The sequence below is a fragment of the Homalodisca vitripennis genome, chromosome 3 (genome assembly GCF_021130785.1).
Source record: "Homalodisca vitripennis isolate AUS2020 chromosome 3, UT_GWSS_2.1, whole genome shotgun sequence".
NCBI classification, from domain to species: Eukaryota; Metazoa; Arthropoda; class Insecta; order Hemiptera; family Cicadellidae; genus Homalodisca; species Homalodisca vitripennis.
In genome coordinates, this window is record NC_060209.1 from 198,765,223 (window position 1) to 198,791,534 (window position 26,312).

Here is a 26,312-nt window from a genome sequence, read left to right on the forward strand (position 1 = left end):
TGAATTTTAGTGACTTATTTTGATGGAAAAATTGGTGTTATACCTGAATATCTGGGACATTTTAGACTAACTGATGGCGCGACGCCAATATTTGTAAAACACAAGACAAGTACCGTTTTCCCTAAGAAGTAAAGTAATTAGAAAAATGAACTTACGAGACTAGAAGAATGTGGAATCATAACAAAAGTAGATCATTCAGACTGGGGAAACACCATCGTACCTGTTGTCAAGCGAACGGTCAAACACGGATTTTGTGCTGACTATAAAGTGACTTTAAACAAAGTGATCAAAGACGAAAACCATCCATTACCCAGGATTGAAGAAAATCTTCTCTCAAATGAACGGAGGAAAATTATTTTTGTACCTTGGATATTTCTAATGCTTACCTCCACATGAAAATGGACGAAGAAAGTGCACACATGCAGACACTCAGCACCCATAAAGGTATGTACAAAGTAAATCGTTTGATGTTTTGGGGTGAAAGGTAGCACCATCTCTCTGGCAACAATTCATGGACAAAACCTTGCAGGGACTTTCTGGTGTACAAATGTTTCTTTGACGATATTAATCGTTCAGGGGTAAAACAGCTGAAGAATTATTGGCTAGATTACGTAAAGTTCTAGAACGATTAAGAAACAATAACTTAAAGATGAACCGAGATAAATGCAAGTTTTTTCAAACGAGTATCCAATATCTTGGGCATGTCATTGATGCTCAAGGACTTCACAAAACCAAAGACAAAGTCTTGTCTATCATGAACAGCAAAAGACCGGAAAACATAATGAACTTAGAAACATTTCTCGGTCTGGCAAACTATTACAACAAGTTCATCAAAGATTTAGCAACAATCCTCCACCCCACTCAATAATTTACTGAAGAAAGGCAACCGTTATATGTGGACTTCAAAATGTGAAGAAAGCTTTCAGAAGGTTAAGTCGGAAATAACCAGTAACAATGTACTTGTCCACTACAATCCAGAACTCCCATTAGTGCTTGCAACCGATGCGTCTCCAGTGGGCCTTGGAGCCTGTCTTTCACATCGATCGATACAAGCGATGGAAGTGAGAGGCCAATTAGTTTTGCCTCACGCACTTTGACCAAATGTGAACAAAAAATACAGTCAAATTGATAAGGAAGCAACAGGTATTTACTGGGGACTCAAGAAATTATTTCCCTTACTGCTACGGGCGAAAATTCATTTTAGTGACTGACCATAAACCGGTTAGTGTCAATATATTCAGTCCCACCAAAACCCTTCCAACAATATCTGCTACAAGACTGTTCAATTATGCACACTTTTTATCAGGTTTTGACTACTCAATTGAATATAGAAGAACCTCTGACCATGCCAACGTTTGACTTTTTGTCTCGTTTTCCTACTGAACATAGCACTACAAACTTTGTGGACGATTGCAGCCTTTTTCAACTTAATCAACTTGATTCATTGCAGATTGACAGTATGCTTATATCCAGAACAACTGCTCAAGATAAATATTTACAACCAGTACTACATGCCCTTGAAAACAGGAGAGACGGTCGAACCTTTTGGTTTCCACGACAACGAACTAACACTACAAAATGGTTGCATATTCAAGGGCTACAGGATAATGATTCCAGAAGCTTTACAACACTCAGTGTTTAAATGAACTACATGTTGGACATCTAGGCATGGAGAAGATGAAAATCCTTGCTAGAAGTTTTTGCACGTGGAAAAGTATTGACAGAGATATAGAGCAAATGGTACGTACATGTAAACAATGTCGACTAAAACAAAATCAACCTGCAAAAGAACCGAATCATCCATGGCTGTGACCCCTCAAGGACCATGGGAGAGATTACACAAAGATTTTGCTGGCCCGATACAAGGTCAGTGGTATTTCATTGTTGTGGACGCCTTTACCAAGTGGGTTGAAGTAATCCCTACTAAAAACACGTCAGCAGAATGGTGTATTGAAGGAGCTAAGAAAAATGTTTTTTCTACATTCGGGCCTTCCTTTGGTCTTAGTTTCAGACAATGGAAGCCAATTTACATCTACAATATTTCGCCCAGTTCTTATCTGCTAAATGGTTTTGTACACAAAACTACAGCTCCCTACCATCCTTCGTCTAATGGACAAGCTGAGCGTTATGTCCAAACAGTAAAAAAATCACTGTGGGCAATGGAAGATGAGGGGGGAAAGATTGAGCTAAAATTATACAGGCTTTTGATGCAACTTCGACAATCTCCAAACACAACTGGCTCAAACTCATACAACTTAATGTTTGGAAGAAGTGTTCGAACTCACTTGAGCCTATTACTACCAGATAGCAAAAATGCACAAGAAGTTACACGAATCGTACGCAGACAATTTCAGGTGGGAGACAGAGTACAGGCTCGAGATTACACCAACTCAAGATACAAGTGGAGTTTTGGAACAATTATGGAAAAAGAACAGTTCGCTACTATACAAAGTTAAAATGGATGATGGAAGTGTTTTGGAGGAGGCATGTTGACCCAGCTATTGAAATGTGAAGTTTAGGGGGGGAGAATTGATACATATGATTGATTTAATTTTGCCTTTTTATAATTAATTTTTAATCCATCAGATGTTTTTTTGTTTATGTTTTAAAAATGTGGTTCTGAAAATACAATTCAATGTTATGGCAGATTACAGTTTATTTCTTATTTTTATAAGTTTAGTAATTTAACACTAATATTTGACATGTGATGCGACGTGTGACACCATTGAGTCAGTGCGAGGGTTGTGACGCTGTATGTGGGGCACGTCCAGCTCTATTGATCGCTTATTATTCGACTTGCTAATATTTGACATGTGATGCGACGTGTGACACCACTGAGTCAGTGCCAGGGCTGTGACGCTGTATGTGGGGCACGTCCAGCTCTATTGATCGCTTATTAATCGACTTGCTAATAATTGACAAACGCCGGATCATGAGATACCACTGAGCCTGTGCCAGGGTTGTGACGCTGTATTTGGGGCACGGCCTTCCCTACTGATCGCGTATTAATCGACTTGCTAATAAGTGACATGCGACGCGACGTGAGATACCGTAGGGTCAGTGCCATGATTGTGACGCTGTATTTGGGGCATGACCTCTTCTACTGATCGCGTATTAATCGACTTGCTAATACTTGACATGTGACGCACGTGAGATACCGTTGGGTCAGTGCCAGGGTTATGACGCTGTATGTGGGGCAAGGACAGCTCTACTGATCGATTATTAATCGACTTGCTAATACTTGACATGAGACGCGAAGTGAGATACCGTTGGGTCAGTGACAGGGTTATGACGCTGTATGTGAGGCACAGCCAGCTCTACTGGTCGATTATTAATCGACTTGCTAATAATTGGCTACGACACAACTTGTGATACCACTGAGTCAGTGCCAGAGTTGTGACGCTGTATTTGGGGCATGACCTTCTCTACTGATCGCGTATTAATCGACTTGCTAATACTTGACATGTGACGCACGTGAGATACCGTTGGGTCAGTGCCAGGGTTATGACGCTGTATGTGAGGCACAGCCAGCTCTACTGATCGATTATTAATCGACTTGCTAATACTTGACATGAAACGCGACGTGAGATACCGTTGGGTCATTGCCAGGGTTATGACGCTGTATGTGAGGCACAGCCAGCTCTACTGATCGATTATTAATCGACTTGCTAATACTTGACATGTGACGCACGTGAGATACCGTTGGGTCAGTGCCAGGGTTATGACGCTGTATGTGAGGCACAGCCAGCTCTACTGATCGATTATTAATCGACTTGCTAATACTTGACATGTGACGCACGTGAGATACCGTTGGGTCAGTGTCAGGGTTATGACGCTGTATGTGGGGCACGGACAGCTCTACTGATCGATTATTAATCGACTTGCTAATACTTGACATGTGACGCACGTGAGATACCGTTGGGTCAGTGCCAGGGTTATGACGCTGTATGTGAGGCACAGCCAGCTCTACTGATCGATTATTAATCGACTTGCTAATACTTGACATGTGACGCATGTGAGATACCGTTGGGTCAGTGTCAGGGTTATGACGCTGTATGTGGGGCACGGACAGCTCTACTGATCGATTATTAATCGACTTGCTAATACTTGACATGAAACGCGACGTGAGATACCGTTGGGTCATTGCCAGGGTTATGACGCTGTATGTGAAATGAAACAAAACAATTCAAAACTCGACTAAAACATTTTCTTATGTCAAAGGCATTTTACTCAACTGATGAGTTTATGATGGGCCGCTGGGATGAAAATTTTTGAAATTAACAATAACCACGAAATCCCCGGTTCTGATACATGCAATGTAATATAATTCTTGTATGTATTTACCTTGACCAACATCATTTATCTGATGTACTTATTTACTTTATATAGTTATGTTGACGCATGCCATGCAATATTTTAATTGTTTCACGCAATAAAGAATATTATTATTATGTGGGGCACGGACAGCTCTACTGATCGATTATTAATCGACTTGCTAATACTTGACATGAGACGCGAAGTGAGATACCGTTGGGTCAGTGACAGGGTTATGACGCTGTATGTGAGGCACAGCCAGCTCTACTGATCGATTATTAATCGACTTGGTAATAATTGGCTACGACACAACTTGTGATACCACTGAGTCAGTGCCAGAGTTGTGACGCTGTATTTGGGGCACGGCCTTCTCTACTGATTGCGTATTAATCGACTTGCTAATACCAGGTGACATTTGACGCATATACCATTCTGGTTCCCGTACGTTATATCAGTTACTGAATATTTATTCCATATTCTAAAATTGTACAGTGTTGTACAACAATTGTATGACTATATTATTTATTGTGTCAGATTGTTCTGACACTAATGACTTCCGCCATCAGTGCTAGAAGATTACTGATGTGTCGAATGAACATCATCAGCTGGGGTAGTGCCTTTACGTAACAGAATATGATATTAGAGCGTCGCAAACGTCTGAGATATATCAAGTATTATAAACTCGTTTGCACAAAATTGCATTCTATATAAAGAATTTAGGGTTCCAAGCAATGATTACCAGTTGCAAGTCCGTTATCTTCATAGCGATAAGACGTTTGTTGTTATTTACGATAACGCTGTAAACTGATTCTTAGAAGTCAATAAAATAGTAGGAGAATATTGTATGGAATTGTTTTAGATCTTTATTTTTCTATGTGTAAGATTTAGGACTATATAAGTCAATTTGACTTTTATTAGTAATTAAATTTAGGACACCCTCGAGATATAAGCATTAAATTCAAAACTTTTAAGTGGAAACCTTCTTGATAAATCGCTGAAAAGGGAACAAAAACCAACTTTCGCAAAACACCGAAGGCGTTGACTGAACCCCCTCAAGTCTACACTTCTTTAAGTTGCCCCGCGAGACCGGAAAGAACTAGCTTCTAGAAAGTTGATCACTTACCTACAGCTTTTTGACCATTCGTGTGAAACAATTTAAACGGACATTCAAAGGAGGAGATCTCCGAGCAAACTTTTATGTTACAATCCACTATTTAAAGTACTGGCTCTTATATTATTTTAAAAGGTTTTAAAATTTAAGTTTGAATACTGAATTTGTTTTCAATTTTGTTTCTGTAGATAACTAACATTTATTTTAGACAATCAGCTTTTCATTACAACACTCGATGCTGGGAATTTATCAAATTACTCTTATTCCTCATTATTTCGTTTCTTTTTCTTCCTTTCAAACAATATGCGTCTAATTAGATAACTCTGCTTCGTTATATTGTAATTAGGATTTGGCACGATTTCGCAAGTACTCTTGTTTTTACTTTTCTATTGCACATTTGGTTTTATAACCAACGGTTTATATATAACTGTTTTGGTACTGGATATTATTGTGTATCCTTTTGTTCACTAATATGTGTACAGGTACAACAATTTTCCTCCAACATAGTCTTATTCATATACAGAGTTTTAAAACGGCAATCAAGTCGCATACAAATGGAAGAACTAATTAAGATTAAAAACTCTATTCCACTTCGTACGCATCAAGTCTACGAATGTTTGATTTTGTTTTGTTTTACTTGAGAAAAGTGAAATGGGCATTTAAATTCATTATGTGGACTTGTTACTGAATCCTATTACATATATATGAAGAACATTCATAAATACGACAAATTTTGTATTTATTGCTAAAAATAATCCAAATATAGGCAATAATATTCCAAAAAAAAAATTTTTAAAGAATCAAATGGTTTCGAAGATTTAAACGGAAAACATTTGCAGCTGGTAAGTTCTTACGGTGAAACTCTAAGTCCCTTTACCTTAAAGCGCAAACACTGCCAAACTAGTGTGGGAGTGTGCAGTACATTGGCACCGCTGAAGAACGTTTGCAGCTGATAATTTTTTACGGTAAAACTGTAAGCCCTTTAACCTTAAAGCGCAAACACTTGCCAAACTAGTGTGGGAGTGTGCAGTACATTGGCACCGTTGGATAACATTTGCAGCTGGTAAGTTCTTACAGTAAAACTGTAAGCCCTTTAACCTTAAAGCGCAAACACTTGCTAAACTAGTGTGGGAGTGTGCAGTACATTGGCACCGTTGGATAACATTTGCAGCTGGTAAGTTCTTACAGTAAAACTGTAAGCCCTTTAACCTTAAAGCGCAAACACTTGCTAAACTAGTGTGGGAGTGTGCAGTACATTGGCACCGTTGGATAACATTTGCAGCTGGTAAGTTCTTACAGTAAAACTGTAAGCCCTTTAACCTTAAAGCGCAAAAACTTGCCAAACTAGTGTGGGAGTGTGCAGTACATTGGCACCGCTGGAGAACATTTGCAGCTGATACTTTTTTACAGTAAAACTGTAAGCCCTTTAACCTTAAAGCGCAAACACTGCCAAACTGGTGTGGGAGTGTGCAGTACATTGGCACCGCTGGAGAACATTTGCAGCTGATAATTTTTTACAGTAAAACTGTAAGCCCTTTAACCTTAAAGCGCAAACATTGCCAAACTGGTGTGGGAGTTGCAGTACATTGGCACCGCTGAAGAACATTTGCAGCTGATAATTTTTTACAGTAAAACTGTAAGCCCTTTAACCTTAAAGCGCAAACACTGCCAAACTGGTGTGGGAGTGTGCAGTACATTGGCACCGCTGAAGAACATTTGCAGCTGATAATTTTTTACAGTAAAACTGTAAGCCCTTTAACCTTAAAGCGCAAACACTGCCAAACTAGTGTGGGAGTGTGCAGTACATTGGCACCGCTGAAGAACATTTGCAGCTGATAATTTTTTACAATAAAACTGTAAGCCCTTTAACCTTAAAGCGCAAACACTGCCAAACTAGTGTGGGAGTGTGCAGTACATTGGCACCGCTGAAGAACATTTGCAGCTGATAATTTTTTACAGTAAAACTGTAAGCCCTTTAACCTTAAAGCGCAAACACTGCCAAACTAGTGTGGGAGTGTGCAGTACATTGGCACCGCTGAAGAACATTTGCAGCTGATAATTTTTTACAGTAAAACTGTAAGCCCTTTAACCTTAAAGCGCAAACACTTGCCAAACTAGTGTGGGAATGTGCAGTACATTGGCACCGCTGGATAACATTAGCAGCTGGTAAGTTCTTACGGTAAAACTGTAAGTTCCTTTATCTCAAAGCGCAAACACCTGCCAAACTGGTGTGGGAGGTGCAGTACATTGGCACCGCTATTTATAAAGTGCCAAGTTTAGACGCTTGCCAGCTCGGCGCCACTGTACGCACCGCGGCCTCGCTTGACCAAGGGTGTAATTTTACTTTGTGTTTACGAGTTAGATGGTGTTCGACATACGAGCTATGTCGTATATGTATAACTATAGTAAGCGACATCTTCGGCCTGTATAACATTTGCTGAGCACACTTCCACGCATACAGGAGTGTTGTCTATTGTGAGTGACTATGAAGCAGTAACAGTTGTTTTGATTCAGTAGGCATTTGACAACTGTTGAATGCAGATCTCAATTCTACTTTCAAGTAGTGAGTGTTTTTGGATCGCTACCAACAAGATGGATAAAATTTATTTTGAGAATCAAGATGTACATATTATACACACACGTAGAATAAAAATAGTAACTTCACCCGAATTGACAAAATACAAACAAAATCTGTACTGTGGTCTAAAAGCAATGCCTACCATTTTTACCATTCCAATACTCAAGCCTTCGAAGACGTTGGACTTTGGATCTAAATTAAGAGATATAGCTGGTTCAAATCCTGTTTTATCAGTACCATCGACGTTGGATTGGATGGACTCTCCCTTTTATCTTTTAGATAAAGTCCTCACACAGACTAGTGGGCTATAAGGACGAGCAAAATAAGCCTTAAAAGATTAGCCTTCCATTTTTTTTATAAAAAACGAAACGACCAGTCATATTTTTATTCGATTGCATGGTCATCAAGTACAACTCGTGTACTGCAAAGTACTAAACATCCGAGGCGTAAGATACAAATTTGACAACATGGAAAATTTTCATTCGAAATGTTGCATGATAGTTGGTATCACATAAAACTCCGAGAGAGACTTCTAAATAAAAGTATTTAAAAAATTCGCTACTGAGCTCATTTTATAATCGCAATATAAAAGTTCAGGAAACCGGAGAAAGAGAAAAAAAGTTTCAAGGGAAAGGGATGTAACCATTAACTCCATACAATAGTGGCTTTGTTACGATTGGAAAAGAATAACTGAAAACATTAATTTTCCCAGGTTTTGTGTTACCTCTTTAATGAAAGTTTACAAATAACGATTTACGTTCAAATCAATTAATTATACGTTACCTATCTTAAAGTAAAAACACACATTGCTTCGATTAAATTATATTGTATATATGGCAGTGCACTAACCGTAAATGGGCAATACACTGAACTCCTGAACTTGTTATTTTATTCAGTAACGAAAAACACAAGGATTCATTCGTGGCAAATTGCTTTATTCACAATCTTGTATCGAGAATTTCGATGTAAATCAGAACGTCGCGACTGAAATCAAATCATGACTGTCTACTTACAACAAATATTGTATTACGTGCAATGTATACATTTTAGAAGCAAACAACATATTTAATTTCGTGGTAATTATATTCCTTTATTTTGACACCTAAAATTTAATTGGTACGGAAATATGGATTGTGGAAAGCTTCAGTAAATTTCTGGTTTATTAAAAATCGTATCAAAAACAGTTCTTGAGAGATCCTTAAATGCAGAAACTTAAAATTTTCCATTAATTAATAGTTGCCATAGTTACATTGTATACAAAGCAAACCAGTCCCAGAGGACATTTACAATTACGTCTAAACCAAACAGAGAACAGTATAGAACTTGAATTGGCAATTTAACATTGCCTATATATCTTGGCTTGACCTGTACTAACACACAAGGTGCACTTTGGTCCAATCAGACGACCAATCAGACGAGACCAGACGATAGTCTTATTGAATAATGTACGCCGGTGACATATCAGCAAAGGCGACCTTAGACTGATGTCGGCTTAATCAGAATAGTGTGTTTGGGTTACAGATTAGAATATATTAATTTGAGGGGATGATATTAAAATAAATATAAAATATATAAAACTATTAACAGGATAGAGTTATAAAACTAACATATAAATCTTTCTGTTAAAACCAATGCTGAAACTGTTAAATATTTTAAATATTTGATCAACAGTTGTTTAACAAAAACTATAAAATATGTTAACAAGATAATGCTTTGTACAAGTACGGATTAAAGCCATTTAAGTACAGGAAACTATACATTACAATTTTGAAAAGTGAAGTTGAACAGGGAAGAGTCACATTAATAGACATTATTAAAATTCAGGATATATTTGGATTCATAAGGACAGTTTATTTCATGTAAAAATGTTCAAAGGACATCCAAATAGGTCATACGCTAAACCCATACCGTTTCAACGTTTCGCCTCAATTTTATTAAAAGGAAGTTATGTACTCCCAAATTAAGTATTATTATTCAAGAATATTGGAATTGGTAAATGCAGCTAAACGTAAATGTAATCAATATTATTATTTTTACACTAGTTGCGTTAGTAGACGGAATAACATAAAAATGCAAGCCCAAAAATAAGAACTGTGATTAGAATAGGCGCCGGGATAATCTGTAGCAGTGAGCTGGGCCGCTAGCGCCACATGTCGGCAGCACGGCCAATTACACTAAGCTGGGGATTGGTCTGGGCCGCTGTCAGCTTCAATTCCGCCAGCTCCAACCTGCGCGTTAATTCCTCTACATTGACAGTTTGCTTTAGGCAGTCATGTTAATTGTTTATACGGTGAACTGTTACGATCGTTATCTGTTATTCAATAAATATAATATTGTGTTCTGGCAGAAGATAGATTATCATTACTTAAATTGTAAATATGAAAGAAGTGAAACACACGATAGATAGAACTATTACGAGACGCATTAAGGGTTGAAAATTTTTGGAAGAATTTAATAGAGGTTTAATTTATGTGGGGAGGGAGGGTTGCTGGGGAGGAGTTAATGGTAAATTTTAATTTACTAACCATCCAATATTATAAAAGATATTTGTTAGATTAAAATGGCATGACAAATCTAACCATAATGGGAAAAAAATGTGGTTTTCATTTTCAGTAATGTAAAATAAGCTTATAATTCGATAATTATTGCATTAATAATGAGATAGGATCTCAAACACGCATAATAAAAGCTGAGGGAGTTGATAATGGTTATGAAACTTAAAAATTCACTTAATTATATAAAAATTAAAAATCAGGATTAGCTAAAGAAGGTCGATAAGGGTATTGAAAGTAAAGTAAGTCTTTTCCAGACATTCTATTTGTGCTCTGATCGATTAATTCATTCATTTCTGAGTTACCCTGTAGATATTCAGGGATGTATTTTGGTAAGAATGGTGTCCAACAATTTCTTGACCAAATTTTCGAGACTTTAAGTTGTATGCCTCAAATTAATTGAGGCTTGAATGTGGCACGTCCTAATGCTCTGTAATAATCGAGACAACCTGTTTGTTTTTGATACGGCGTTGAGGCAACTATCCCCACAAAATGGAATATCTCCGAAAAAGAATGTCGTGATTTTGAACACCTATTACTTAAAAACTATTCAAGATAATCTAACGATCTAAACTTCAAATTGAAGTTGAAATAACTAAGTTTTGTTTTCCGTGTAGCATGGTGGGAAACGACCTTGACATGCGCAGAACAGTTGCGCGGTGGCAGTCTGCTATTATAAATGACACGCCTGGCGTCAGTTTTGAGTACGATTTTTACGGCGCAACAGAAGAGAGTGTGTTTTGTGATACGCAGAATTGAAATCAATTGTTAGTATGCCAATACTATGATCGTAGTTTTCACAATGGCCAGCAAAAAGTACGGTTCCATTGTTAATAGGTTTTATTGTGTTTTCTGTTATGTAAAATGTCTGTTTCACCTGGCCAGTTAATAATGTGATTATACTATTTACAGCCCATGTGAATTATTTTCCAGTTTTATTATTCCAGAAAATGCATATTGAATTATAATAGAAACTGTCATTGTAATACAACCTCTGTAAATTTGTGATGAATTTTTACTTTTTTATAAATACAGTTTTCTGTCTTGGCTAGTAAACATAAGTTTTTATGGTTATTCGAAGAATAAATTTTATCGTTGAAAAAGACCACAGCCACAGGAGATGTGTGAAGACGCAGATAATCCGTCCATATTTCCTATATTGGGCTGAATATTGTGAGTACCAAGATATTTGCTATGAGGATATTAACTTTTGACATCCAAAGTTAGTATTAGTAACTTTATATTGTGTATTTTAATTGTCATCAATGAAACCTGTTGATCAATGCAAAAGACTATTAAATATGAACGTTTACCAATAAGTTATATTGATCTCGTCGATGTTACCAAATGTAGAAATAAAGGTCCAACATGAAAAAACTTAAAGGCGTTTTAAGAGATAAGGATTTTATTCATTAATGTCACTATGATTCAGAGAAAGCACGGAGTGGTCAATTATTATCATCACCTGAATAATACAATTTGCTTTCTTCAAATAATATGACGTTAACATCAAAGGAAGAAGAAAGAGTGAACGAAACAAAAGAGGGACGTAACAAGTATTTTTCAGTGCGATGTTGAGTTTAGCTCCAGTTCACCTTCCTCTTAGTGCAGCGTTTGAAACCTGACGCTGTCACAGACGTGACTCCTGGGCTATGGAGTCATGTTCGTCTGAAGAGATAAAGTAGGTGAAGAAAAAGCTCTAAATTAATTGTAATGACGTCAGAACCACCTAGACCACAACATGTAGTGTAAACTAGTATCGTGTATCCGAATATCGCACAAATCGCATTAAAGACAATGGTACTCGGTTGAATGGTCGAAGCTCGCAATAAAATAAAGGACAAACTTTACTGCAGCAGCTGTTGTGCTTCACGGGACAGCTTAATAAAATGGGAACAGTTTTAATTAAATTCTTACACTGTTAAGAGACTGGGACACATCCTTAAATATTATTGCAATTATAAGTACACGATACCTTGTTTTGTATAATATGGATGATTAAAATTAAATATACTGTACGTTCTAAGACTTTTTAATATTTACTTATACAATTTTAAACAGCGCCACAATAAAAAATGAAAAAAAATTCTTTATGTACTTTTCAGTTTTCAATGACTGAATCCTGTACTTCAGTATATTAGGTTTCATTGTAATTCTACAATAAGAATTCCTGTTTTGTTTTAAATATTTTCCTTTGTATTTCTTGTTCCAAAGATTTGTCATTTCTTGTATTTAAACAATAGTTACGTATTCTGTGCCGGTTTTTATGAATATTTTATTCGTTCGTTGTTAGTAAAGAAGAATATTTAGCAGAAAAAGTATCATGACAACAAAATTAATTATGTTTGAGTTAAAATATGTATAACAGTTTTAACATTAGTAGGATACTTATTTGATTAAAAGTGTTATAATTATATTTACTCTAGTAGTAAAGTTACTACTGTTATAATATAAACGACTGGGATACTACGTTATGTGAAATACCGTTCAGAGACCATTTCTCTTCGCCCAGCTGCACTTGATATAACCTGTCACTACCACTGTGTTGGACAAGCAGAAGAGAATATGAGATTAAATTGCAAATGCGAATCGAAACTCATTGACGTCACAGCTACATAGCATTGTAGTCTTCTCTCACTTGACGTTACCTGTCACTACCACTTTGTTGGACAAGCAGAAGAGAACATGAGATTAGAGTGCAAATGCGAATCGAAACTCATTGACGTCACAGCTACATAGCATTGTAGTCTTCTCTCACTTGACGTTACCCGTCACTACTACTGTGTTGGACAAGCACAAGAGAACATGAGATTAAAGTGCAAATGCGAATCGACACTCATTGACGTCACAGCTACATACAATTTTAATTTTCTCTCACGTGACGTTACCTGTCACTACCACTGTAGTGGACAAGCAGAAGAGAACATGAGATTAAATTGCAAATGCGAATCGACAATCATTGACATCACAGCTACATACAATTTTAATTTTCTCTCACGTGACGTTACCTGTCACTACCACTGTAGTGAAGCAGAAGAGAACATGAGATTAAATTGCAAATGCGAATCGACACTCATTGACGTCACAGCTACATACAATTTTAATTTTCTTTCACGTGACGTTACCTGTCACTACCACTGTGTTGGACAAGCAGAAGAGAACATGAGATTAAATTGCAAATCAGAATCGACACTCATTGACGTCGCAGCTACATACAATTTTAATTTTCTCTCACTTGACGTTACCTGTCACTACCGTAGTGATGCAGAAGAGAACATGAGATTAAATTGCAAATCAGAATCGACACTCATTGACGTCGCAGCTACATAATATTGTACTCTTCTCGCACTTGACGTTACCCGTCACTACTACTGTGTTGGACAAGTAGAAGAGAACATGATATTAAAGTGCAAATTCGAATCGACACTCATTGACGTCACAGCTACATACAATTTTAATTTTCTTTCACGTGACGTTACCTGTCACTACCGTAGTTGGACAAGCAGAAGAGAACATGAGATTAAATTGCAAATGCGAATCGACAATCATTGACGTCACAGCTACATACAATTTTAATTTTCTCTCACGTGACGTTACCTGTCACTACCACTGTGTTGGACAAGCAGAAGAGAACATGAGATTAAATTGCAAATCAGAATCGACACTCATTGACGTCGCAGCTACATACAATTTTAATTTTCCCTCACGTGACGTCACCTGTCACTACCACTGTGTTGGACAAGCAGAAGAGAACATGAGATTACATTGCAAATCAGAATCGACACTCATTGACGTCGCTGCTACTTAATATTGTAGTCTTCTCTCACTTGACGTTACCTGTCACTACTACTGTGTTGGACAAGTAGAAGAGAACATGATATTAAAGTGCAAATGCGAATCGACACTCATTGACGTCACAGCTACATAAAAGTTTAGTCTTATCTTACTTGTCGTAAACAAAACAATAACAATAAAAAGTAGGCGGAGGAGAACACTGCACTAATTTGAACATCGGCATTTAATTTGCAAGAGATTTACTGGGGATAGAAATCCATACATGTAACTCCTTTCATTTCATTATAACGTTTTCCTTTTTGTAAGATATTTTCTGTTGAGTATTGAGTTGACCATATCCATTGCAGTTTACCCATCTCGATTCCCCTCTGCTATTAGTTTGCCATCATCTTAAGACACTTTTGTCATTAAATATGGACAGAAAACATTCAAAGTCATTGGATTTTTACTTTCTCCAGTGATTCAATTTCAAAAATAAAGAATATCTTTACTTAGGTCCAATAATTATAGTTATTACTAACCGTTATTTGTGTAACAACTTCCACAATGGAAGTTACTGATAATCATTGTTGTGCTCTATTGTCTCATCGCCTCATCAATTTTAAAACAGGCTAATTTATGTCTATTGCTCTAATGGTTTAAAATTCAAAGTGCGACGTCTTAAAACGTATGGCAAACGATACTTTTATCTTTGCTATGAGAAATCAAAAATTTTCTATGATTATAAACCAATTTTCATGTTTGCTCACTCTGTACGCTTCAACACAACTGGACATCACAATCGTCAACAAAATCTGTGTGTTTAATAAAACCCAAAACAACATGACTAACCACATTGAATAAGGAAATATGATTACCTTGATGGAGATGATACTGCCGACTAGCACAATGATGTTGCAGAGAGCATGGTAGGCGTCCAAGAGCAGGGTGAGCGAGTGAGTGACGTGAGCTATCACCAATTCCAGGAAGAACAGGCAGACAGTCAGGCTGAGGATGAAGTACAGGGGAAGAGGTTGAAGACGCATAGCCAGTTCCTTCATAGCCATGCTGAAAAAAAAGATACAGGTTAGTAACAATGGTCTCAACAGGAGGATGAGCGAGTGAGTGACGTGGGCTATCACCAGTTCCACGAAGAACGGGCAGGTAGTCAGGCTGAGGATGAAGTAGAGGGGAAGAGGTTGAAGACGCATAGCCAATTCCTTCATAGCCATGCTGAAAAAAATAAGATACGGGTTAGTAACAATGGTCTCAACAGCAGGGTGAGCGAGTAAGTGACGTGGGCTATCACCAGTTCCAGGAAGATCAGGCAGACAGTCAGGCTGAGGATGAAGTAGAGGGGAGAGGTTGAAGACGCATAGTCAGTTCCTTCATAGCCATGCTGAAAGAATAAGATACGGGTTAGTAACAATGGTCTCAGCAGGAGGATGAGCGAGTGAGTGACGTGGGCTATCACCAGTTCCAGGAAGAACAGGCAGATAGTCAGGCTGAGGATGAAGTACAGGGGAAGTGGTTGAAGACGCAGAGCCAGTTCCTTCATAGCCATGCTGAAAAAATAAGAAACAGGTTGGTGACAATGGTCTCAACAGGAGGTTGAGCGAGTGAGTTACGTGGGCTATCACCAGTTCCAGGAAGAACAGGCAGACAGTCAGGGTGAGGATGAAGTAGAGGGGAAGAGGTTTAAGACGCATAGCCAGTTCCTTCATAGCCATGCTGAAAGAATAAGATACAGGTTGGTGACAATGGTCTCAAAGATTTATTTTGTACACTATCTTCGTATATTCTAACAAAACCCACATATATATATTGCTGGTAAAATACGCGAATATTGCTTAAGTAATTACGTTTACTATGAAATCGAAAATCTTGTAGTTAAGAAATCTTAGCTAGAATCTACTTTGAAATCTTTACACATATTCTTTTGTTGTAATTTCAAATCTTCTCAATTGCATTGATCAAAAGCCCTTCGTATTTAACGAATAAATATCAATATTCAGAGCAATATTCCCCACATGTTTTAAACCTCCCATTTTTTTTAAATTCCAATAGTGGATCCCCAATGCATTAAAATCCAATTGAACTTATTATACAATTTATTTGTATAGTTACTTATATGATTTCTGTTCTGTGGGCAAGAAACTGAGTAAATCTCTCCACTTAAATATGAGCTGTCTTACACACGGCTTCTGAGGTGATATAATATTAGGATCAGAACAGAAAGTTTGGGGTGTGTCCATTCCTAGTACGCATATGGTAGCTGTTACCCGCGGCTCAAAAAAGATATCCATGAAATATGTAAATTACGTCGTAGGCAATCTCCTTTCAAATGACAACCGCTCCGGAAATAATTTAAGAAAGTTTAAATTCACTGGAAGTTTCTTAATTCATTCTCGGGATCATTAGGAAGCATTGAAATTTTTATCCCAATGGATCTAAGCCTTGAATTCGGAGAGAGAAACAGTTTATAAGTGAACATCTCTGAGGTATAATAAACGTTTATGGAAACCCCTACGGTTAAGTGATCCCTAGGGTTTCATATAAATGTTGCCATTGAAACATTTCAGGGGGAGGGTATAAAGTTAGAGAATACGCAATTTCATACTGTGTATTTCTGAGGTATTTCAAGTGTTATTTGCGTGTTATTTACTTTAATAGCCTATTTAATAGACGTCAGTATTGTCTAACTTAAAATACTAGTGGAGTGAATCATGTGAAAAAAGTACAGTACTAATTATAAATATAAATAGCATTAGTGAATTATGAGGGAGGCCATCAAAGAGATGGTAGTGAAAAGTAAAAATCTGGTATGGATGTAGTTGTAGCAAAAAAAGGAAGATGTGAAAGTTCGGTCCATATGAAGGAGACACTTTAATGTTGATAATTATCAATTTACATACAGATATCCTGGGAGAAAGAGGAAGTATTGCATAAAATGTAAAAATTATAACGAATACTACAAGAAATTTACGGAACTTGGTTAACATTTCACCAAAAAACGAATGAAGTTGAAACACTCTTAAAGGCTTAAAAGTTGATAAAACCCACAGCAAAGTTGCCTTACAATAGATTGCATTATACACTTTTGAACTTGGTTGATGTTACAGAGACAACAACAGAAGGTTATTAAAGCTGAAGTTCTCTTAAAGGATTTAAAGGTACACATGTCTAAAAGTGTGTTTCACTGTTATATTGTACCTTAAACTTTAGTGCAGGAATATACTCGCTGTGGTATCTCAGTTGGGAGTAATAACGTCCTGATTGTAGACTCAATATTACACGAGACTGTCAATTAGCCTTGGCCTAGTACTGCGTAGGTTACAATCATCACATGTCTACAAGTGTGTTTCAATGTTATATTGTACTTTAAAATCTCATTCAGAAATATACTTGGTGTGGTATCTCAGTTGGGAGTAATAACGTCCTGATTGTAGACTCAATATTACACGAGACTGTCAATTAGCCTTGGCCTGGTACTGCGTAGGTTACAATCATCACATGTCTACAAGTGTGTTTCAATGCTATATTGTACTTTAAAATTTCATTCAGAAATATACTTGGTGTGGTATCTCAGTTGGGAGTAATAACGTCCTGATTGTAGACTCAATATTACACGAGACTGTCAATTAGCCTTGGCCTAGTACTGCGTAGGTTACAATCATCACATGTCTACAAGTGTGTTTCAATGTTATATTGTACTTTAAAATCTCATGCAGAAATATACTCGCTGTGGTATCTCAGTTGGGAGTAATAACGTCCTGATTGTAGACTCAATATTACACGAGACTGTCAATTAGCCTCGGCCTGGTACTGTGTAGGTTACAATCATCACATGTCTACAAGTGTGTTTCAATGTTATATTGTACTTTAAAATCTAGTGCATGGATATAGTCGCTATGGTATCTCAGTTGGGAGTAATAACGTCCTGATTGTAGACTCAATATTACACGAGACTGTCAATTAGCCTCGGCCTGGTACTGTGTAGGTTACAATCATCACATGTCTACAAGTGTGTTTCAATGTTATATTGTACTTTAAAATCTAGTGCATGGATATAGTCGCTATGGTATCTCAGTTGGGAGTAATAACGTCCTGATTGTAGACTCAATATTACACGAGACTGTCAATTAGCCTTGGCCCAGTACTGTGTAGGTTACAATCATCACATGTCTACACGTGATATGTTATTAGTGTTATGTTGTAATATCTAACTTAGTACCATCCTATGTATCCATTATTTATTATTTCGTATTTATCCATTATGGTAGTTGCTATTTGTTGAAGCCCTGTACTATTTTGGTATATTTTACTTTGCAGTAAATATATATTTTACATTTAAATCAAAATAATTAATTTTATCATAATTTTGTCTTAGATTTTGTTATGAATATTAATTTGAACGCAACTAGTGTTATTGGTATAATTTACTATCGTGTTGTCAAAATGGAAGTAAATTAGTCGACATAAAGTAACATATATTTTGCGGGCGATATTATTAAACTTCAATAACAAAGAATATGAGTTGCAGTATCTTATCTATAAGATTAGGTAGTCCTTTCAATTTTGGTTATCTTAATATAATGGCTGAATTATTATAATATTTACATTGCCGATAAGATAACAATTCCATAGAAAAAACTCAATTTCGTGTTATCTCTGCTTAATAATAAAGAACGCCAAAAAGTGTGATCGTGACACTAATAAATCATGTAGCAAGCAAAACCAAAAGTATTATAAATACATTGTTATAGATCTATGAATTACTAACATATGTAAAATAAGACATTACAGTAAATTAAGTAAAGTCAGTCATCCGTGCAGACGATAAACGTGCCATTAGTAAACAGTTAGGACATCCAATAATGGGACCAACCGCTGCTGATTGATTAATTGGGCCTTCCTGCTGATAGCTGACCTCTAGTTAGTTGTGGTCCACTACCTCCCGTTGTAATCACTCGTCTATTTGTGAAATAGTCGTGTCACCCAGTCGATTAACAATCATTATTGATTATAGTCCCGAAGCTGTTAACGATCCTCTATGGTATGCTCCCTCCAGTTAACCTTATCGCCATTAGAACAGGCCAAACGTCCATTAGTGAAACTGTCAGAACGCCAGGGGATGAATCTTTGATGATTAAGTCATCAATCATTACATGTGCTGCCAACGTCCAGTTGTGGTCCAATCCTTCCAGTTAACTGTATCGCCATTACAACCACTGCTGATTGCGTAATAGAGACTGCCTGCTGATACCTGACAAGAGTTTGTAGTTGTGTCGCTCTAGTTTGTAGTATCGGCACTGGAGTAGTTGCACTATCAGGTTAACCAATGATGTGATAAACTGCTGTTGATAGAATAATGATACTTCCTGCTGATAGCTGAGCTACGTTTGTGGTTGCATCGCTCTAGTTTGTATTATCGGCACTGGAGTAGTTGCACTATCAGGTCAACCAATGGTGTGGCCAACTGTTGTTGATTGAATAATTGAGATTTCCGATTTCCTGCTGATAGCTGAGCTAAGTTTGTGGTTGTGTCGCTCTAGTTTGTAGTATCGGCACTGGAGTAGTTGCACTATCAGGTCAACCAATGGTGTGGTCAACTGATGTTGATTGAATAATGAGACTTCCTGCTGATAGCTGAGCTAAGTTTGTGGTTGTGTCGCTCTAGTTTGTAGTATCGGCACTGGAGTAGTTGCACTATCAGGTTAACCAATGGTGTGGCCAACTGTTGTTGATTGAATAATTGAGATTTCCTGCTGATAGCTGAGCTAAGTTTGTGGTTGTGTCGCTCTAGTTTGTAGTATCGGCACTGGAGGAGTTGCACTATCAGGTTAACCAATGGTGTGGTCAACTGTTGTTGATTGAATAATTGAGACTTCCTGCTGATAGCTGACCTACGTTTGTGGTTGTGTCGCTCTAGTTTGTAGTATCGGCACTGGATTAGTTGCACTATCAGGTTAACCAATGGTGTGGTCAACTGTTGTTGATTGAATAATTGAGATTTCCTGCTGATAGCTGACCTACGTTTGTGGTTGTGTCGCTCTAGTTTGTAGTATCGGCACTGGAGTAGTTGCACTATCAGGTTAACCAATGGTGTGGCCAACTGTTGTTGATTGAATAATTGAGATTTCCTGCTGATAGCTGAGCTAAGTTTGTGGTTGTGTCGCTCTAGTTTGTAGTATCGGCACTGGAGGAGTTGCACTATCAGGTTAACCAATGGTGTGGTCAACTGTTGTTGATTGAATAATTGAGACTTCCTGCTGATAGCTGACCTACGTTTGTGGTTGTGTCGCTCTAGTTTGTAGTATCGGCACTGGATTAGTTGCACTATCAGCGCAACCAATGGTGTGGTCAACTGTTGTTGATTGAATAATTGAGACTTCCTGCTGATAGCTGACCTACGTTTGTGGTTGCGTCGCTCTAGTTTGTAGTATCGGCACTGGATTAGTTGCACTATCAGGTTAACCAATGGTGTGGTCAACTGTTGTTGATTGAATAATTGAGACTTCCTGCTGATAGCTGACCTACGTTTGTGGTTGTGTCGCTCTAGTTTGTAGTATCGGCACTGGAGTAGTTGCACTATCAGGTTAACCAATGGTGTGGTCAACTGCTGTTGATTGAATAATTGAGACTTCCTGCTGATAGCTGACCTACGTTTGTGGTTGTGTCGCTCTAGTTTGTAGTATCGGCACTGGAGTAGTTGCACTATCAGGTTAACCAATGGTGTGGTCAACTGTTGTTGATTGAATAATTGAGACTTCCTGCTGATAGCTGACCTACGTTTGTGTTTGCTTCGCTCTAGTTTGTAGTATCGGCACTGGAGTAGTTGCACTATCAGGTTAACCAATGGTGTGGTCAACTGTTGTTGATTGAATAATTGAGACTTCCTGCTGATAGCTGAGCTAAGTTTGTAGTTGCGTCGCTCTAGTTTGTAGTATCGGCACTGGAGTAGTTGCACTATCAGGTTAACCAATGGTGTGGTCAACTGCTGTTGATTGAATAATTGAGACTTCCTGCTGATAGCTGACCTACGTTTGTGGTTGTGTCGCTCTAGTTTGTAGTATCGGCACTGGAGTAGTTGCACTATCAGGTTAACCAATGGTGTGGTCAACTGTTGTTGATTGAATAATTGAGACTTCCTGCTGATAGCTGACCTACGTTTGTGTTTGCTTCGCTCTAGTTTGTAGTATCGGCACTGGAGTAGTTGCACTATCAGGTTAACCAATGGTGTGGTCAACTGCTGTTGATTGAATAATTGAGACTTCCTGCTGATAGCTGACCTACGTTTGTGGTTGTGTCGCTCTAGTTTGTAGTATCGGCACTGGAGTAGTTGCACTATCAGGTTAACCAATGGTGTGGTCAACTGCTGTTGATTGAATAATTGAGACTTCCTGCTGATAGCTGACCTACGTTTGTGGTTGTGTCGCTCTAGTTTGTAGTATCGGCACTGGAGTAGTTGCACTATCAGGTTAACCAATGGTGTGGTCAACTGTTGTTGATTGAATAATTGAGACTTCCTGCTGATAGCTGACCTACGTTTGTGTTTGCTTCGCTCTAGTTTGTAGTATCGGCACTGGAGTAGTTGCACTATCAGGTTAACCAATGGTGTGGTCAACTGCTGTTGATTGAATAATTGAGACTTCCTGCTGATAGCTGACCTACGTTTGTGGTTGTGTCGCTCTAGTTTGTAGTATCGGCACTGGAGTAGTTGCACTATCAGGTTAACCAATGGTGTGGTCAACTGTTGTTGATTGAATAATTGAGACTTCCTGCTGATAGCTGACCTACGTTTGTGTTTGCTTCGCTCTAGTTTGTAGTATCGGCACTGGAGTAGTTGCACTATCAGGTTAACCAATGGTGTGGTCAACTGTTGTTGATTGAATAATTGAGACTTCCTGCTGATAGCTGAGCTAAGTTTGTAGTTGCGTCGCTCTAGTTTGTAGTATCGGCACTGGAGGAGTTGCACTATCAGCGCAACCAATAGTGTGGTCAACTGCTGTTGATTGAATAATTGAGACTTCCTGCTGATAGCTGAGCTAAGTTTGTGCTTGTGTCGCTCTAGTGTGTAGTATCGGCACTGGAGTAGTTGCACTATCAGCGCAACCAATAGTGTGGTCAACTGCTGTTGATTGAATAATTGAGACTTCCTGCTGATAGCTGAGCTAAGTTTGTGGTTGTGTCGCTCTAGTTTGTAGTATCGGCACTGGAGGAGTTGCACTATCAGCGCAACCAATAGTGTGGTCAACTGCTGTTGATTGAATAATTGAGACTTCCTGCTGATAGCTGAGCTAAGTTTGTGCTTGTGTCGCTCTAGTGTGTAGTATCGGCACTGGAGTAGTTGCACTATCAGCGCAACCAATAGTGTGGTCAACTGTTGTTGATTGAATAATTGAGACTTCCTGCTGATAGCTGAGCTAAGTTTGTAGTTGCGTCGCTCTAGTTTGTAGTATCGGCACTGGAGTAGTTGCACTATCAGCGCAACCAATAGTGTGGTCAATGCTGTTGATTGAATAATTGAGACTTCCTGCTGATAGCTGAGCTAAGTTTGTGCTTGTGTCGCTCTAGTGTGTAGTATCGGCACTGGAGTAGTTGCACTATCAGCGCAACCAATAGTGTGGTCAATGCTGTTGATTGAATAATTGAGACTTCCTGCTGATAGCTGAGCTAAGTTTGTGCTTGTGTCGCTCTAGTGTGTAGTATCGGCACTGGAGTAGTTGCACTATCAGCGCAACCAATAGTGTGGTCAACTGCTGTTGATTGAATAATTGAGACTTCCTGCTGATAGCTGAGCTAAGTTTGTGCTTGTGTCGCTCTAGTGTGTAGTATCGGCACTGGAGTAGTTGCACTATCAGCGCAACCAATAGTGTGGTCAACTGCTGTTGATTGAATAATTGAGACTTCCTGCTGTTGAGTATCGGCACCTTGTCTGACAAGCATTGTCTGTTAGTGGCACTATCAGGTACCCAATTTTGTGGTAAACCGCTACATATTGAGTAATTAAGACTTTCTGCTGATAACACCGCTCACCCGGGACAACTCCTATACGCTTTGAAACGTTGTCACAACGAACCAACTGTTATATTTCTAATTTTTGCGATGGTTTTTATATATTAATAATAGTTGACTCATCGGCTCTTTCCTTATCTTTAAAAATCGTTGTGGCAATGACCCGACATACTCTGAAAATTGAAAGTTAAATCTACATTTTCTTTCTTAAAACGTTTATATTAAGAAAATAAGGACACAGCTACAAATGGGTTAGGTAACGCAACGACCCTTTTCTTATCTCTGACTTTGATACACGAATAACAAAAAAATATTTACAATCACCTGTTATAAAAATATGTATAAATTATTAAACTTTTTTTACTAGTACAGGTTAATAAAAGAACATTTTTATCTGCTAATTAAGCTAAATGGGAGTTCTTAATTCTAGTGGGGTGTATGCCAGGGGGGTTTTAGAAATAATAATACGCCTAGGTGTTAACCAGGGACCCTGAGAATGTCCATGTTAAATTTCAGTACAATCGGCCCAATACGTTTTTACGACACTGAGTAACACACGTACACAAAGATACGCCATTAGATTACCATTATATAATATAATAGATTACCATTAAAAGGTTGTTTTGTTAGCATTGCATACTGCGATGTTTTACCTATAACTACAAGAACCAACAGTGATGTAGCCTCAGGTGGTGCGGCAACTACCTCGAATGTGTCGCTAGCAGACAATAGCTTTATGGCAGCCAGTTTCGGCATGATGTGTCTCTTCTAAAGCTATATTCATACTCGTTGTTTGTGTGATCCGCGCTCGTTTCCTCTCGCTCGGTTTCAAATATTCTTGAAAGAGCATCAGCAAGCGCGTTCTTGAATTCTACTTCAAACGGAAAATTTGAGATCTTTTTAATCCAGCGGGGTAGTCTACCATCTATGCGTTTATGTTCAAGTACATAAGATAAAGCCTAATCATCCATAATTAACTTTAAATGTTGTACTCCTAAAAATGCGTTTCGTTTCTCTATGTATATTATAGGTGCCTAGGGATTCTATTTTATAAACAATATATTTCAGCTTGTCTTAGTACACTTCCTAAATAATAGGCTGTAGGCAGCAATTGCTTTGTATAATTTCCTAAAATAAACTGACCTCCTGCTAGGATCTCACATCACCGTTCTGAAAAAATCTGCGAACTGGATTAAAGAGAGGATTCAAATAGGTGTTGCCATAGGTTTGCAACACCTGGAAGATCTATAGGTATGTTTCTCAACTTTCCGATGATCTAGAACGATGCAATTTGAAATACACAATAGTTAGTTAAGTGAAGGTGTGTAATGTATATAACACCCATTGAATTTTGGAAAAAAAACCCGAACCCCTAAGTAACACTAAGGTACCAGATAAAAGAATTCAAAGTAGCTCCATACAGATGTTCATTTCCGCATCAGAATTGCAAAACAAAGAGAAGAGATGTAGGTAAGAATAATAGCGGCTATGTATGTCGCTTTGTGGCCGGCAGGAGTTTGATTGCTCTCAGGCTGTACCTTCATGTAATAAATACTTCTCTGTGATAATGTCCATTTCCGTATCAGAATTGCGACCGAGAGAGACATGTATGTGAGAGTAATGGCGGCTATATATGTCGCTTTGTGGCCGGCAGGAGATGGAATGCTCTCAGACCGTACCTTCAGTGTAAGTGTAAGAAACACTTCTCTGTGACAATGTTCATTTTCGTATCAGAATTGCGACAGAAAGAGACATGTATGTGAGAGTAATGGCGGCTATGTATGTCGCTTTGTGGCCGGCAGGAGATGGATTGCTCTCAGGCTGTACCTTCATGTAAGAAACACTTCTCTGTGACAATGTTCATTTCCGTATCAGAATTGCGACAGAAAGAGACATGTATGTGAGAGTAATGGCGGCTATGTATGTCGCTTTGTGGCCGGCAGGAGATGGATTGCTCTCAGGCTGTACCTTCATGTAAGAAACACTTCTCTGTGACAATACTCATTTCCGCATCAGAATTGCAAGACAGAGAGAGAGAGACTTGTAGGTGAGAATAATGTCGGCTATTTATGTCGCTTTGTGGCAGGCAATTAAAATGATCCTATCTTTATTACTGTACTTTCCAAATGTTGTGCAGTACTAAAGATCAAATATACTCTAAAACAAGGTTTATGCTATCTACGAAAGCAATTGTAATGAGTTTAATTGATGTAATTATATTCCTTTTGATTTTTTTTACTACTTACTCTCTGCTAACTACCATAAGCCAGCGAAAAACTAATACAAATAAATATATGTTCACTTAACGTACCATAGTGTTTAAAACACCATTTTTAATAGGCTATTTTAAATAGACAGGATAAAATGTCTTCGTTTTAGAACTAATAGTATTTAGAAATGTTTTAAGTCATAAAAAGCAGTCTTTAGTAATAATATAACTTATATTTAGTGGAATTAGTTGTATATTCTTATATAGTTTTTCACTTGGTAGAATATTTGTTTCAAATATATTCATTTTATAAATAATTGATACGGAATTCCACAAGAGGGCCCCAAACCACCATGAATTCGCCCGATTACATGCTGGTTAGCTAGAAAGACACCGGTTCAAAAACATTGTAATTCTCTTCAGGGGAAAAATGCCAGGAAGTATTGTGTAAACAATGGTTTTTTCATCTTAACACGAACAGGCTCACCGCGTGCTTCCTTTCTCTTCCTACAAAGAAGAATCGTCTTCACCTCCGGTCCTACTAAACTTCCTGCAGACACCTGTCCGCCCGGCCCGCATCTCTGAAGAGGACATCGCCCGGAGATTAATTCGTCAGGCTATTAATCATCCTTATCATGTCGATCAAAATCCCTGTCAAATGTCTTGCACAACTAAGGTGTTCCACTCCTCACACGAATCAAACCACAAACCTTCTCTTGAAATAACACGACAAACTCAAAATCCCTTCGCTGTGAG

General features: G+C 38.0%; 1 protein-coding gene across 1 annotated transcript in view; it reads right to left on the reverse strand.

Moving 5' to 3' along the window:
* The window catches only part of LOC124358546, a 67,977-nt gene that overhangs the window by 21,931 nt on the left and 19,734 nt on the right, over window positions 1-26,312 (reverse strand). Inside the window, exon 2 of the mRNA XM_046810846.1 lies at window positions 15,208-15,397. Within this exon, the coding sequence (XP_046666802.1) occupies window positions 15,208-15,396 (189 nt within the window). The 5' untranslated portion in view covers window position 15,397. The remainder of the gene's footprint in view (window positions 1-15,207; window positions 15,398-26,312) is intronic.